Genomic DNA, 17,470 nt, shown 5'->3' on the forward strand with positions numbered 1-17,470 from the left:
ACTCTTTAATGCCACGCCCCCCTGTTGAAAAGAAAATCATCTGGCCCCCCTCAACATTTTTCACAATTATTCTATTAAACTGGCAATGTTTAAGTAGGTCTAGACCTATTTAAACATTGCAGTTACAAATTTAAAATAGCAATCAAATACATGATTGCCAAACATAATATTCTAGTCAGGCAGGCTTTATTAACAAGTAAAGGTACCCACAGTGTGATTATTAGAAAGGGGAGTGAGCGGTTTGAAGAATATTTGAAATCCCTTCCCTTTTGATACCTCCTCCCAGCCAGAATATAAATGACAAAATATGTTATTGATGGCCCATTACAGAGTGACTTACAGCCGCTCACTAAAAAAAACACTGCTATCAGTATAATGCTGCCTTTTAGGCCAGTGCCTAGTGCCCCCATTGGATCACTTGAGGCCCCCCTAGAGGGGACCGCTCCCCAGTTTGAAGACCCTTGTTCTATAGGAACAAGGCATCAGATACAAATGGGGACACCTGTTCTGACTCACCTTTGTGTGGAGAAACAAATGTGCATAATCCTGACAATGGAGGAAGCCTGAGCTATTCTGGGACATGCCACCACACCTAGTTCTTCTGACGTACCCTACCACACACACACGTCACCCCCCTCAAGGGAACACAGGACACAATCTGAGTGAACCCACAAGTCAAAGGCCCATACGCCTACAGCAGCCAAAAGCCGTAGTCAGTGATATGAACTGCTGCAGCATCTGCCACAAGAGACAACAGGAGAGCAGGAACATTGTTCCCCCCCTTGTTAGAGTGGCACCTCCTCAGCCTCACCCTGACCTATCCTGCCAATTATTTATACAATTCTAACAACTCCGGAGGTGGACTTCCCTCCCCCTATTCCCCTCTCCCTCCCAGCTATGCCACGCCCACAACCCTCCCTAGTCACCCCGGCCACTAGCTCCTGGCTCCCTCTGGTATTTTCCTCACTGGTCCATGGGATGTAGGAGAGTGAAATTGTTAAATGGTACAAAACAATAAAAATATTTGAACCATTAATAAAAAATACCGACCTAAAGTATAATATAATATAATATATATGATATGATATAATATAATATAACATAATATATGTTATATTATTTTATATTATATATATATGTATATATATATTATATTATATAGTAAAAAATATATTTGTAGAATTTTAATCTATTTCATTTTATTTTCAAGTTGCATTAATGTTCACATCCTTTTAATAGGTCACTTACAGTGCTTAATTTGAGCTTGTGGTTGCTGGTGGGACCAGCAACGCTCATTTCTGGGGAATGGCACTTATTTTTGCTGATCAGACATCTATTGAGAGCAAGAGAGAGAATAAAATCACAAAGTGGAAATAAGGAGGAATAGAAAGATAGAGAAACGTTGCAAAGGGAGAAAAGATGATGCTGCATTAGTGAGGTAAGGGGGAATGGGGCGGTGTCTGATGGTGGATTAAAGAGACCTGGAGTGGATGAAAGATTATGTAGCTTTGGTATTTGGTGTATTAATATTTAATATTGGTGGCTGCTGGCTTCAGAGAGCAGTTTTGGGCACCATCTCACATTGTTATACAAATTAGGCCCTGGTTAATTACATATGTTTTAATCAATTAAAAAGTATGCAGAATTTAAATATTTCAACATTAAATTAATTAAATGTATTCATATTTTTAAAAGGGTAAATAATTTAATTTAAAATGAGTTTCTATGGGATTTTTTATATTACGTCCCTGACTCCAAATCTTCTACGGGAGAGTGTTGAGGAACCAGTTTTGACCTTGTGGGGTGCTGGACTTGCTGCAGCTCTGAGCTGAATGGCATTTACTACTGTGTGGGTCTCTTTTTGGTTGCCTAGTCCCCTCCCCTAGCCCCACCTTACGCCTCTCCAAATCCCTCCCCTAACTATTCTCCATTTCCCAGCTCCTCCCTTTTGTTTCTGCTACATTTACTATTGAACCGTTACATAAATGCACTTCTAAACCTGCTACAAAATCAATTTGTGAAGAAGCCTCTTAGTACCTCTCGTTTCTTATGGAGGCAGCACTGTACCAAAGACATAAGAACAGCACATACTGTACCAATCAATGCTTAGTACATTTTACACTCGCAAATATCAAGCTTAGGCGTTCATCCTTTCCTATGGGCTTAAGTACAAAATTTACCACTGATGGATGTCCATCTTGGAATGTCAAAAGGTCAACTGTGGTGTCTTACAAGGGTTTGTGGGTCTCTGGTAGAACAGCCAGCTGATCCACGTGCATTTTTATCGGCTTTTCAATTTCTCTTAGTGCCTATATGCTGTTAATAGATGCTCATCTATAACTCCAAGAATCTCTTTTTTCACCACATGACAAAAGTGTCTTTTTATGTCTGTGTCACTCACTATGTCCCTAAGATAAACGGGTTCAGGCAGGAAGCTCTGAAGTTCATTCTTAACCTGACAGCCATGTTTTTTCCACTCCCAGCGATGCCATCACGGATGGAGCCCCAGCGACAGCTATCGGTTGTTTTTAGTGGTGGGACTCATAGCTTGGTCACCCATCCAGTGCCGCATTCATCTGCAGTGACTGCTCGATGAAAGTATTTTTTATCGTAGTGTATGTACAGAATTGATTGGGGAGACTGTGGAAAGTGAGTATGTCCAGTGTATCTGCAAGATAAGCAGCGGACTGCCCCTTCACTGTCCACCAAGGCAGTATTTGGTGGTTTACTTGGACGAGTATAAAGAAAGCTTTCTATGTACATGGCGAACAGCTTTGGCGGCCGGGTTGGACAGCAGTTAGCTAGAGAAACAGGGCGAGGTAGGGCCGGACTAGGCAGTGACCGATTTGCTAGTTTGGCAGGTCAGTGTGTGGGCCTGTTTCTTTGGCTGTCTGTGGCCTGTTTTAGGGTTTTCTAAGCCGGTTTTTACTATTGATTTCTCCGATATTAACACAAACATTTCCTGTAGCAAATACAAATGCACGCTGCCTTCCGTACGTCATATAAAACAGCTCTATAGTGAGTCTTTTCAAGTAAAAAAAAAATACCCCTATTGGCAAATATGGGCCACTTTCACTAATGGGGCCACTTTTATGTTGGTGAAGATTTTCTGTTCTAGTCCGACACTACTCCGCACTCAAGGATAGCGTTGGTGCGCACACTTTCATAAAAACATACGTGTAACATCAACTTGAGCTGACAGGCCATTAATCTCCCCACCTGGGGCCATTCGCGCCTGCCCCCTCACCTTGGCTCACATCTTGTCACGCAGTTACTTGCACCTCAGCTGCATTCACCTCCTGGCACTCTCCCTCCTGCTCCTCGCTGTTGTCCGCACTCAGTCCAGCCTTATCATTCATGCGTCATGCCACTCGCTATCGAACCTGCGCCTTGATGTCACTAACACTTACTACCCCTCTCTAAATGTCGAGTATTTTATGCCGGAAGACTGAGCTAGGGAGGAGAGATGGCCGGGCCGGCTGTCCCTATCTTTACCTTTTTCTGACATACTGACCTGTACGTGCCCTTCATCGACTGATTTGTCGAGTCAAGCAAAATGCGTACGATAATTGACTGAAACTACGGCGACAGCTATCAGAATCCAATTGCGTCAGGACTGAGAAAGCAGCAGCTCGTAAAGCGCTTCGACTAACACTTTTTCCCCATAGAGCGACAAGATGCCATTGCTGTTACGTGGCGCTTTAGAAGAAGCCCCAGACAAAAATGAAGCCCTATCACCGGAGGGAGCAGTGCGCTTTCTGCTACTGTATGCATTGTGCATGACGTGTAAACCTGGATTAAACAACCTGCCTCCCACTGTGTAAAACATCTTGGAGCACAGATTACAGATGTACACACTTCTCCTCGCGGAGGGTTACATTTCAGACGGCGTTGCCATCACAGCCCTTGCGAAACGAATCCTGACGTGAAAGGTGGTGATGTGCACAGCATTATTTTGGGCAAGTGCTTTACTTGCACCCCACTGAAGCCCACCTGCGGGCGCTCAGAAGGCACGCTCGTGTGTTTATTCGCTGGGATAAAGTAGGAAAGGACTATATTGCCAATAGTATGTGAAATATCAAGGCCAAGAGGCTCCAGTATCATATGCAGACCTAGTTCCACGTCATGGATACAGACTAGACTTTGTTATGTGATTTGCCCACCCCTCCCTCCACACTACTCTACATCATCCAGCGTTTGTAAACACACAAGATGGCCTCTCCCATTCTTATTGCCACGAGCCACCGAGCCCTTTGTCTTACTCTTCTTTTTATTACAGACAGCCAAACAGCATAGTCAGGTATTACACTTACCTGTTATATATGCGGTCCCTATGGCCATTAATTAATGATTTGTGGTTTTCTGTAAAGCCTTAGGAGTAATGCAGGTTACATCTGTTACAACTGTTGAGTTTGATGAGTGCAATGAGCCATTAAAAAAAATCTTCATGTAACATTATCAGTTTTAAGATCTGTCCCTGCTGGTCAGGATGCCGCTTCCATTTTGTATGCTTCTACAGTGATTGCTAAATATTGCCCATTCCTCGCCTGAAGACAACCCGCCATGGACACAACAACGGTATTTATGTATGCATATGTGATAGGGAATGTGGAGTGCACACCTCTTTGGAAAGAAACAAAACACACAAAAATGAAAAAGGTTGTATCTGGGCATAGGCGAGGTTAACCTTACATTCAGGGAAGGCATAAGGAGGTGCCGGGGGTTCCTTAACAATGGCACACCGGATGTCCCTTGGAGAGGTGGGACTGTCATGTCAGTCTGAGGCAGGGAAGACCAAGAGCGAGTCTGACCCGTGCCACGCACTTAGAGCTCCCGGGCACAGGTTTGACTTTGGCCTTTTCCTTTTTTGCACCTTTAGATGTAAATGTGTTGTGGGTTCCATTGTCCTCAAGAGGTGGTGATTTCTTCGGATAGGCGGGGCGATGGGTTGGTTGTCACTGTTCAGGAGATGTGGGTGTAGAGTCTGAACCAGCGTAGTTTTGGGACAGTAGATGTGATCTACTCATACTTCCCTGGATATTTGATGTGCGAGGTGACAACATGAAAGATGCACTTCAGTAATGGGGGATAGGGGTGGCAGTGATCAGGACGCTGTCACTGTCAAGGTGGGGGCAGGCGAGGGATCGTGTGGTTATGTGCTCTGCTTCGAGAAGGCAGGTTTTGTGTGGAGGAGAGACGACAGATACCTGACTATCTATTCCCTCTTGGCAGTGTAGCTTCTGAAGAAGGGGTTGCCGTTGATGGTAACTCATTTTACATGTTCTCCTACAGGTTAATTTAATTTCAATGCAACTCACAAACCCAAAGCACTTTAGAAAACTCACTCGAATCCTGTAAGAAATACAAAGGTGCCCCTGTGCTGCAAGGCATCATGTCATAATGATATAATATGAAAGGTTCTTTTATTGTTTAGCACCACACATAATTGTTTCCTCATTTTGTCACCTACAGATAGGACATGCGAACCCCGCCATGCAAAAAATTATTGAAGCACTAGAACTCATTCCAACAAAGGTAAGAATTCATTGGGTAAAATCTGCCATCAATAGTATCCTGTTAGGAATGGCAGTGTAGCGCTTGATGGAATGGCTGAAGTGCACCAGTACTCAATCATCTCTATACGTGCTGACTTAATGCACCCTTGTGAAGTCTGCCACGGCCAGCTTCCTTTTGCGAATCAATAACTTCTATTCAAAGAATCAATACTTATTTCACTTTTTTAAAGTGGTTTATCATGATTAAAGTAGTTAGACTTTTTATGTTTCCTCAGAAATGCATGTGCGCCCTAGGAAAACAAACAGCAATGTAATGAGGACTTTTCTCAGTAAGGCCAGAATTATTTTATCCCAAACCAATGCATGTTACACATCCTGGGGGCACATTAGAGAGGTGCTTTTTGAATTTTGCTTTTGCTTTCATTTGTCTTGTATAAGTCGGAAGACAGCCTTTGCGGGTTCTAATTTAAGATCCAATTTTGTGCACCTAATGCTTATCAAAAGTGTACTTTTTCGCTAAAGAATTATTTGTCAATATGCAATTATTAAAACAGCCTGACACGGAATGCAAATAACAACACATACGGCAAAATACAGCTATTCATTGGAATTATAAACTAACGCGTCTCATAATGCATAGCACAGAGATGGACTGCCAAAATATGTCTAACACGTGGCAGTATAAAAGGAGCTCAAAATGCACCTGCTGTCCTACTCAGTGCACAAAACACCCATGTGATCTGTCTCCAGTTATAATCCAGACTCCTAACTTTTAGTCTGCCTTTGGTCCTTTGCAGGGCAAAAAGGCTTCTTTCACTGATTTTGATCCTTCAGAACTTCTGCCGACATCATTGGATTTCTGGACCTACGAGGGATCGCTCACTACTCCTCCCCTTCTAGAATGCGTTCTGTGGCATGTCCTGAGGGAGCCAGTATGTGTCAGTGAAAAACAGGTATGTTCAAAAAGTTATACATTTGAAATCCCTCACTTTTAACCAAAGCCAGATTTTGTTGTATTCAGTGCGTGAAACATTGCAGGGGAAAGTTGCTAAATATGCAATGCCCCACCTGAAGGCCACCTGCACAGTTGCCACTCCCATGCTGTTTCCCTGCATCTGCCATATGCACATATTATTGACTGGAACACATCATACTAAGAGGCAGATTTATCAAATCCTTTGCGTCACCCTTGAACCACACAAGGGAATGTAGGGTTATGCAAAGCCTAGAGTCAGATTTCACAAGCCAAACAAGGCCACCTTGGGCCTGATTTAGAGTTTGAGGGACAGGTTATTCCTTTACAAATGTGAATCCCGTCTGCCGTATGACTATGGGATATAATGGGAACATAATACAGGGTTTCGGATATACGTCACGTTTTTGACAGACTAACCCCATCTGCCAAACTCTAAATATGGCCCTTTGTGTGACCTTGGGTGGCTTGGTAAATCTGGAGTAACATAAGGCAGCCCAAGTCGCTGCCTTGCATTACTCTGCCGCAGGGAGGCATTCCTTGGGTGGAGTGTGGTTGTTCCCATGCATCCACCCATGGGTTTTGGTGGATTCCCAGATTTACCTTGAGTGGTAGACCTGGTAATGTGTCAAAATGCCACGTCTTCCCAGGGGAGGTGTAAGAAGGAGAAATGTGTTTATTTCTACTTGCTTTTTTCCTCTTCCTATGTGTGCTGCATTTTGCAGCACACATAGAAAGAGGAAAAAGACTAAGGAGATTGTTTTTGTGCTGGAAGTCGTCCCTTCCGGCAATAAAACAATCCTGCCTGCAAGCCACGCTGCAAGGGTGCCTGTGTTAGTGCTAGGCAGTACATAGTGTGCCAATGGGAGGAGAGGACAGGAATGTGCCAAATGACGTTAAATATGGCACATTCCTGTACTCTCCCTGTTACACAACGCATTGCCGCAAGGTGTCTTGCTGCACTGTGTTGCATGACATTTCGATAAATCTTCCCCTTATTGTTGTTATATAGTCAAAGTGGCACATATCTGTGCAACAGGTATTGCCTTTTTACAGGGGAGAGATTTGGATGCAAATGGTAGAATGTCCCTAGCCTCGAGACACATTCTGCATGAAATGTAAAGTGGTTGCAACTGCAAACCACCTCTGGGGACGCAACACTTAGTCAACCAAGGCAATTCCAAAATGTATGATACACAAGATGTCTCTTTGATGAGGAGTCACACCGGGAACATATTTTAGCATTGCAACCCTCTTGTCGATTCATAAGACATCCAACCGAAGCTTAACATGCGGAGCCCTCACATATTCACTTTCAGCAGAGTCCAGAGGGCTCCTGTCTCTGTTTCTTGGGCTGTTCAGGATGCCTTTCACAGAGTGGAGGTGGGATGCTTCTTATTTTACACTACATTGAATTTCTAATTTCTTCTTTAATGTTCTCTTAACTAGACTATTGTCATAACCCCTCTTCCTCTATGCCCTGTAACCACTTAAATCCATTTTAACTCGTACATTGATATTATATTTAAACTTCCCACCTCTCATATATTTCACCTACACTTGCTTCGCTTCGCTGGCTATATTTTAGAAGTCCTCTAAAAAGTCATTATCTTTGTGTGGCTTATAGTGTGAGTTTTGCTCCTCTCCATGTCTCATTTCTTGGTATAATCTACTCAAGCTCTAGGACTGTTCAGTTTGCTGACATCCCTTCCCCTCTTTGCTTCTCACTCTGCTTCTGCTCTTTAACTCTTATGCCCAAGCCTTTGCATTCGTCCCTCCTAAATATCTTGTTTCTGAACTCTTCACAAGGACTATTTTCTTCATTATGGTTATCCATCATTCCTAATGTCATTAATGTTTCATTTTGATTGTGCTGTTATCTATTTGTATTTTTCACTTTTGGAGTTAAATACCACTGAGAGTTAGCCTTAAAATAAAATGCCAGGATGCTGTATTAAGAAGCCAGTGCTGGACCAGTTATTAGGATTCCAGATTTATAGGACATCCCACACTGACTTCTTTTTTCGATAATTGAACAGCTCTGAATTATTTGAGTGTTTCTGACTTTTTTTGAAGAAGAAGCAGGCAGATGGTATGCAACGTGTTAACAATTAAACAATTGAGAGTAAATAAACTGGACATTTTGAAAATTTAATCTGTATACAGAATGCTGGTGCACTACTACCTCCTAATTTACTTTGTTACTATGAAAACATAATTAGATTTTCTTCAGAACTGTAAGTTATGTTTAAAGTCTATGACATCATGTGTCTGTGCAGCTCAAATCCCCAATCTTTGATTTCGAACAAAAATCATGAGCATTTTACCCCAAAAAGGGAGAAAACCAGTGTTCCTGTGATCTCCGCACCCCCCTTCCCACACCCTCCAAATACTCCCATCGTGGAATTGTGGCTTTCACTACACAGGAATCATCAGTACCATTTTTTACTTTACACATAGTGGCATAACCCGTTCAGATTTCATTGTTCCAGAAAATTACTGCATGACTGAAATGCGCAAGCGTAAACATATTATATAGTACAGGAAAAATGAGACGCCCTTGAAATACAGTACATATGAACCCTTTATGTAGGTACAGCTTTAAATGGGTATGGTTAAAGTGATACATTTTTATTACATGAATGCACAATGTAGTCTTTTTCTCCCAATGTAACAATATTAAGCAGAACATGAGACACCAAGAATCAGACCTGACCCTGCAAGCAATGGGAACTGAGTACAGATAAGCAAATTACTGGTACACAGACAGGGACGCAAAGCAAGATGATATGTCACCAACAGCAAAATATAACCTATACTCAAGCTGAATATTTATTTGTAGTTAACTACCCCAGACACAGTCAACTGATGATCAAACGAAGGCCCAGCGATCACATGGCAGAGATTGAAGGTGGACAGCCAAAACAAACCCATAAGGCCACCAAGAATGCATTTATCAACAGTGTGACCTGAGCCTTTAGGGAAAGAGATGCACTTCCTCATACACTGCCCTAGATAAGAAAAAAACAGAACTTCTACCATGAGCAATTCTCGGGCAGTTACACTGACATCAATAAACCAGGAAAATGTATTAGCACAGCATTTTGCTCAGATAAACACCAGAGCTGTCAGAAATGTTGCAAATGACTAGTTTACTTGAGATACCATTAGGGAAACAAAAATACTTCTGTAAGATTGTTTCCATACCTATCTGTGATATTTTTGCAAAACACATATACACCCTCATAAACCATGCAGGATTTGCGGCCGAAATTGGGAAAATCCAGTTAATATATTTTAAAGAAGTAGCTTGCTTTTGAAGCATGTTGCAATCCTGTTTTACTGGCAGTTGTTTGACTAGTTTTCGTGTAGCATTTAAGATTAGTCATCATGAGATCTGCTGAAAAGTTTCATTATTTGTTGTGTCTGTACCCAGTGCATAAAGCACAGAACTGTGCTACATGTCCCTCTTTTATCACTTAGTGGTTAAATGTCAGGATAATGTACAATTGCGATGCAGTTAATATTCTCCACAAATAATGAGACCAAATCAATTCTCATGGGTACATGCTAAGTAAATTACTTCAAATTATCATTACTTAATACCTTCACCCCTCTCTTTGTTTCTCATTTAATACTTTTACAGACACACAGGGGTAAAAGTCAAGAAAGGAAAACTAATTGTCCTGCTGTTCAGAATCATAAAATAATGTTTTGCTGCAAACTCTCTAAAAAGTTACTGGGAGCAGCCATCTTGTTTTCTCCATCTGAGATTTCATAAATAAGTGCAAGGGAAATAAATCCACACCAATCCACAGTGGGAATCCTGTCAATACCTAAAAATTCTTCCTGTTCTTTGAAGGTGCCGGGAGAGAAACAAAAAGCAGCTGCTTCACAGAGACACCCAGCATTATGGGGGAGTGAGGTTCAGCTGAATGACATTTATGAAGAAAACAGCTACTTATGAGTGTTTTAGCATTTTGATTAGTGGCTTAGTTTTTAAGAGGAGATGGAGATGACTATTTCTAATGTTAAGTAGATGGAACTTGACAGTTGAGGAAGCATTTAAGTTGGACTCCCAGTTTTAGATGGTGTTTAACCAGTTGACCAAGTTTTCGCTGTTGCTCTCAGCTGTTGTTAGATCTAATGCATGTCAGGTTCTATTTTTCTTGCTTTATCTATTGTTGTATGTTCATGTATCCTAAAATCTTGAATCCGCAGCCTTTACCCATTCCTATTTTAATCTCTACCGTGTCTACACTAGACAGATCAACCCTTCGGCAAAGGTAACACCCTATCCATGCAATCTTAGCTCTCTTAAAAATAGACCATTTGACTTAAGGAAGGGAGGTAAAAGCAGTCTTGCAGAAACTATCTTAAAACGGTGGGTAGACAGAAGATATTCTAGAGTCCCAGCACAACATCCCCATTCATATGAACTCAAACAATAACAAGGCTTGGTTGCTTTTGTAGTGCAACTATCTTCTTTATCTAAGAAGTTGCTCGTACACCTTTAGCTAACACATTTTTCAAAAATGGATGCAAACCCCTCACCCATACTAGCTAACATGTTTGTCATAGGGGTGCTGTTTCGCTGCTTATGTATCTGTTATTTACCTGCACTTCAATTTTTAATAGTACACGGGAATTGCTCTCACCTTTTGACATTAATGCAAAAACATTAAGTAAAAAAACGTAGGTTAATGAGGTTTCTCTCAGAAAGTAGAGAAAAGAGCACCGAAATGAACACGAAATAACAGTAAGGATTGTCAGCTGTAAACCTATGAAAACACCTCGCATTCAGATTACCTGTGACTTTACCTTTTCCACTGACATTAACCAACTGAAGGAGTCCAATACACCTGCTGGAACTGCAGTTTATGTACACACGTTACTCCAGCGGAACAGCTGGATTCAGTATTACATAGGTATTGGAAAAAACTATGACCACCATCAATAGGTCAAATATCATGTACCTGCTCAAATATTCATCTGGACTGAGGCACACAGAAAAAAAACACAAGCAGTGTCCAATCTGAATATTAGAGCACAAATCCAGTAAAAGCTGAGCTACCCTAACTAAGCAAACTATTTGCTCACATCACAAAACAGGGTTACACAACAAATGAATTAACATGCACGCTCCTTGCAGAAATTGAGGAAGTTAGCCCAGACTAAAACGAGGTTATTTTATGAATAGCAAATTTAGATTTTTAGGTCATTCAGGCAAAATAGGTTGAACGACAATGTTGAATGACACAGTAAACACTTGCGACAAAACACTTCATCAGACACCCACCTGATATATAGACATCCTGCCATCATGGAACATATAAATGGTACATGCCTGCATGGTCAAATGACAATGCCCCAAAGAACTTTGGGGTGTTTAGAATCTAGTATTTTAATCCGCTGTATTAATATTTTATACCATCCAGGATAAGCTTTATTTTCATATTATTGGAAACAACACGCCTGGACAAAGATTCCCAGAATCCAATAAGGGGATTTACGTGTAATGTGTGATGCTATCCTAAAATAAGATGCAAAAAGTAGAATGGAAAATGAAAACTAAGAACTATCTCCGAACAGAACTCTTTTTACATGGCCCATATCCAGTCGTAGTGTTATAATACATTACATGAAATGTGGTGACCCCTCTATGGTAGGCAGTTAGTGGTCTAGCTATCTTGCTATCTCTCCCTAGACAAAGGACCATTCAATCCATCATACTTATATCACTCCACAATGTCCCTTCAAATCTGACACTGCTGTGAGTGGGTGCAAGAATCTCTGAGTGGGACTGTGAGTGGGTGCATGAGTGTCTGAATGGGTCTGTGAGGGGGTGCATGAGTCTCTGAGTGGGTCTGTGAGTGGGTGTGTGAGTCTGTGAGTGGGTCTGTGAGTGGGTACAGGAGTGTCTGAGTGGGCTTGTGAGTGGATGCATGAGTGAATGTCTGAGTGCATCTGTGAGTCGGTGTGTGAGTGTGCTGGGGGTGTGTCAGTAGCTGTGTGAGTGACTCTGCCACAAAAGGACTTCACCTGCCCTTTTATCCAAAAAGAGTGCACAGCTTTGCATGAAATATCTACCAAAGTAGAGTTCTTTCTGCCTACTTGGGTAAATGTCTACTGTGTGTTCTACAATACAGCTGTGTAATGGAGCACAAGGAAATGTCATCAGTGGCCTTGTGTGCATTTTGGCAATGTGGTTGTTGATTGTCCGTCTTTCTCTAGAATTCTGTGATAAATTGAATCTTCCTATAGCGAGCCCAACTAGATTACAAAGACGTAAATCTCCACCAAACCACGGTCCTTCCTTTTATCTACATGAAATAAGTGCTTCTTTGTTTTTTGATTTCCTCATATTCCTCTGCATCAAGAACACACCAACTGGCGGGAACCACACTGTGAGGGCCTTAGGGAAGCTGTCCTTCATCCTGGCAGAAGGGGGGAAGACATATGCATACTACTAAGGTTGGCGGTGCAGGGCCAAGTTGGCCCAGCTTTAAGGAGATTTGCAGATTTGCATACTAGTAGCAATTTTAATGGAGAACGGTGGGGAAGGTGGATCCATGTGGCCCACCTCCCTCCGCCGACTTCGGCCCAGAGGACCCCATCCTCTGAGGCCCACCTCTATTCAAAGGGGGGAGGTGGGCTGCATGGCCCCCCTCCCTGGCCGAATTCAGCCCCAGGTACCCCATCCCCAGGGCCCGGCCTTAATATATATATATATAGGAGTGGGCCATGTGGGAGTGGGCCATGTGGCCCCCTTCCTGGGATGATCTCGGCTCCAGGGTCCCCATCCACGGGGGCCCAGACATCTGTCCTTGGTGCCCCTCAGGGCACTAAGGGGGTCATTCTGACCCGGGCGTGCGGCGGTCACCGCCCGCCTGGCGGGAACCGCCAAATGGTCGCCCGCGGTCAAAAGACCGCGGGGGCCATTCTGACTTTCCCGCTGGGCCGGCGGGCGCCCGCCAAGGGAGCGCCCGCCAGCCCAGCGGGAAAGGGCCTGCAACACAGAAGCCGGCTCCGAATGTAGCCGGCGGTGTTGCAGGTGTGCGACGGGTGTAGTAGCACCCGTCGCGATTTTCACTGTCTGCTATGCAGACAGTGAAAATCATGCTGGGGCCCTGTTAGGGGGCCCATGCCAGTGGCATGGGCAGTGCAGGGGCCCCCAGGGGCCCCACGACACCCGTTCCGCCATCCTGTTCCTGGCGGTAAAAACCGCCAGAAACAGGCTGGCGGGAAGGGGGTCGGAATCCCCATGGCGGCGCTGCTTGCAGCGCCGCCATGGAGATTCAGCCCAGCCAGGGGAAATCCGGCGGGAAACCGCCAGATCCCCTTTTCTGACCGCGGCTTTACCGCCGCGGTCAGAATGTGCAATGAAGCACCGCCAGCCTGTTGGTGGTGCTTCCGTTGCCCACGGCCCTGGCGGTCTTGGACCGCCAGGGTCGGAATGAGGGCCTAAGTGTGCAATGGGACTGCGGGTCCCAACTGGCTCCCCTCCTCCTGCGGGAGCCGGTACTTCTGTCATAGACAGGGAGTTGCTGAACATGCACCTCCCTGTCTGTGAGAGCATTTGTTTCCTCTGTTTCCCTGCTCGCCTGTCTGTGGGCAGGAAAACAGAGGAAACCTCCGCTCCCAGCAAGCAAGAGCTGGTTGACAGCTCTCACTTGCCATAACAGGAGTGTTTGCTCTGACTTGGCAGGAGCTATCAAAGCTCCTGCCAAGTCACAGCAATTAGCTGTGTCCCAGGGCCATTATTGGCTCCTCTAGGGGTGCTTCATGGCCCCCTCCAATATCTGAAATTCACCCCGGGGAGGTGGTGGTCCCAGGTCCAGAGGTCCACAACAGACCCCTTATCCTTATCTTTTTTCAGCCCCTGGGAGGTGGCAGTCCCTAGGACTGCAGAGGGGCCACACAGGCCCCTGTGTTAATTTAATCTTTTGCCCTAGGGAGGTGGTGGTCCCTGGAGATGTGGGGGGGGTCTTGATTCAATCTTTAGCCCTGTGGAGGTGGCATTTCCCAGGGCTTTGGGGGAGGCCATACGGACCTCCCACATATCAAATTATTGTTTTGCCTGGGGATGTGGTGGTCCCCGGGCTACAGGGGGCCGCGCAGCACCCGCATATTTGTCTGTGATGACCCCAGGGAGGTGGTAGTCCTCAGGGCTAATACAAGCCCTGGGGGAGGGGGCATGCACCCCCTCCTTTCTAAAGCCCCCAATACCCCCAGACATGGCCCACCCAGAGGCAATATAAAAAAAATCTGTGGATTTTTCCGTCATTTAAAAAAAATGCTTTTTAGCCCTGGCAGGGTCTGTAATGAACCCCTAGACCAAGGCTAGGGGCTCACGGTGATCCTACCCTGACCCTTCTTTCTTTTTTTTCACTTTTTTTCTTCGACTCGGCTGAAGCCAGGTCCCAAGAAGGCTGCCAACACTTCCTTGTTGAATTGTTGGCAGCCAATCAGATAACTGAATGGGGACAGTTTGATCCGCTGAGGATCTGTGTCTCTAGATATCTATGTTTTTCCCTTTTATATCTCTAAAACCACTGAACGGATTTACACCAAATCACAAAAAGCGTGCTTTCTGGAGCAGGAGCTAGCTTTCTGCTGAATTTGGTGTGAGTAAGTTCAGCGGTTTGGTCTGTAGGTGTGTTAAAAAACCCTATGGGAAAATGCATGGGGAAAACGTGATTTGCCCCCAACCCACCTTTTCTCGCTCCTTGTTTTACAGATCACCCAAAAACTTTCAAGACAGCAACTGATCTGATCAAAGTATAAGTTTTGATAAAAAATATATGTAATGACTGTACTTCATTCTCTTGGACCAGATGAAGTAGATAGAAAATCATTAATATGGATCAGAGAGCAATAACTGGATAATATCTTTACTCATGGGGATAGAGATTATGCATATTGCAAAAGAAAACAGAATTGGAGGAAATTAACAATTTCCAGGTCATTCTTTTGGCATGAGGTCAGGATTATTGGTGTAAAGTAGATTGTCTGGACTAGGGATAGTAGAATGTGAAAGAACTGTTGGGATTCAGTTCACAGGTTACATTCCTAGTAGATGACAATGCAAAATGCTGAATCATTCCTATAACATAGTTTTTTTTATTTTTCCCTTTTCGGTAACAATATTGGTTGACTGATGTTTTGCAACAAAGTAAACCTTTGTTTTTCAAACTGACACTGGTGTATTTTTACTTTTTTAGATAGCGAAGCTGCGAAGTCTCTACTTCAACGATGAGAATGAAACTCCTTGTCACATGGTCAACAATTACCGACCACCACAGCCTCTTAAAAGCAGACAAGTTAGAGCCTCTTTCCATTAAGAGCAACAGGGATCTTCATTGGATTTGCTGATTTTGAGTGATGTAGGCCTGCCATTAAGCACAAGGCAAAAGGTTTCCCTCTGCTCGCGACACACCCATGTTTGTTGCTCATTCAGTGGATCCCTGAATGTTCCTTCTCATTTTCTCTGATTAAAATTATGCAATGAAAAATAGTAAACAACTCCTCTTCTTTCAGTGCATGATAATCAGCTCCTCTATCACTAAGTGTGAAGTGTTGTTTAAATTGCCTCACAATGTCATTTTAAATCACAAGTTGCAGTTAGTGCTTACCCTTTTATAATTGAGAGAACCCTAACGCGTTTTTTCTTAATGCAAGCAACTTCATGACCTGTAAATGTGAAGCGTATCCACATGATTACATTCTATCAATTTAGGACGCATTCTGTATGATTGATTAAAATAATATATTTATAGTATACCTATTTTAATGTTTATTTTTAAGTAGCAAAATTAAATTAAAATGGAAAATCGTAAACTTTGCACATTTTAAAGTCTTAATATACGTGTTGTCTGTAAATTTTTGCTGGTACTATAAAGTATCTGTAATAGGAGAACTAATTTAAACTACGTTTAATGAACCTCAGATTAATTTAAGATTGTATTTTAAATATGTTTTACATACATGTCTAATAAAATAGCAATAAATAAATCTCTTGTTTGCAACTGTTGTTTTTAAGATCGGTTATTGGAAAGAATGGTATCTGAACTTGGCAACACCACATAAGCAATTAACTACACAAATGTTTCAAGTATCCATTTCAATTCAAAGTTAGCTATCTGATATTTAAAAATTGCTTTTCCACTTACTTACAACATTGCACGATTCTCATACAACTCCCAGAATACCGAAAAATGTCCAGTCTCAGAGCAATCTATCTCTTTTTCAGTTACTGTAAAACAGTTTCTTAAACAAACAAATGCACGTTTAAACGGTACACCACAAACAATTTACAGAGGAAAAACTAATCATTAACTGAAATACATGTTAGCAATACAAATTAAAATACATGAAGAGTAAGACCAAATGCATGATGTTTTTTAAAAAGCAGACAAAGATTATAGATACAATATCAATTTTTATTTCGAAGTGCATCATGGGACCTCCCATATAATATAACATCGAATCACTTGAACAGTAGATAATAATACTTCATGCTTTTTAACAAATATTGCGGCAATAATCAGCGTATAGCGCAACTAATTTGGGATTTTGCTGAGGCAATTACACACCTCTTAATATTGACATACAAAATTAGAATTCTTAGATAATAGCCCTATTTTAACCATTAGTAATAGTTGTCAGATCACACTATGCAGAACTACCTACTATCAATTGATTACTACTTTGTCTAAGGGCCTCATTACAAGTTTGGGTGTCTTAAGACCGTCAAACTCACGCTGGCAGTCGGACCGCTGCCCTCCTGCGGTCCGTCTGCCAGATTACAACCCTGGCGGTTCGACTGCCACGGGACCACCGCCACCGCCAGGTTCACAGATCCCAACGGAGTGGTGGCGGTTAGAGTCGTGGTCAACCACGATTGTGTCCATGGCAGCACTGCCGTGCTGATCACAAGTCCACTTTCCACAAGCCTTTCCTTGGCTGTTTCACAGCCATG

The 17,470-nt window shown here is 43.0% G+C and overlaps 1 protein-coding gene across 2 annotated transcripts in view; it reads left to right on the forward strand.

Annotated features, from left to right (window-relative positions):
* The window catches only part of LOC138282639 (carbonic anhydrase 2-like), a 116,641-nt gene extending 100,138 nt beyond the window's left edge, over window positions 1-16,503 (forward strand). For both annotated transcript variants that reach the window (XM_069220433.1, XM_069220432.1), the window contains exons 6-8: window positions 5,473-5,535; window positions 6,314-6,469; window positions 15,714-16,503. In XM_069220433.1, the coding sequence (XP_069076534.1) occupies window positions 5,473-5,535; window positions 6,314-6,469; window positions 15,714-15,833 (339 nt within the window). In that variant the 3' untranslated portion in view covers window positions 15,834-16,503. The remainder of the gene's footprint in view (window positions 1-5,472; window positions 5,536-6,313; window positions 6,470-15,713) is intronic.
* The last annotated feature ends 967 nt before the right edge of the window (window positions 16,504-17,470 follow it).

This window comes from Pleurodeles waltl, chromosome 2_2, assembly GCF_031143425.1.
Source record: "Pleurodeles waltl isolate 20211129_DDA chromosome 2_2, aPleWal1.hap1.20221129, whole genome shotgun sequence".
In the NCBI taxonomy this organism is placed as follows: Eukaryota; Metazoa; Chordata; class Amphibia; order Caudata; family Salamandridae; genus Pleurodeles; species Pleurodeles waltl.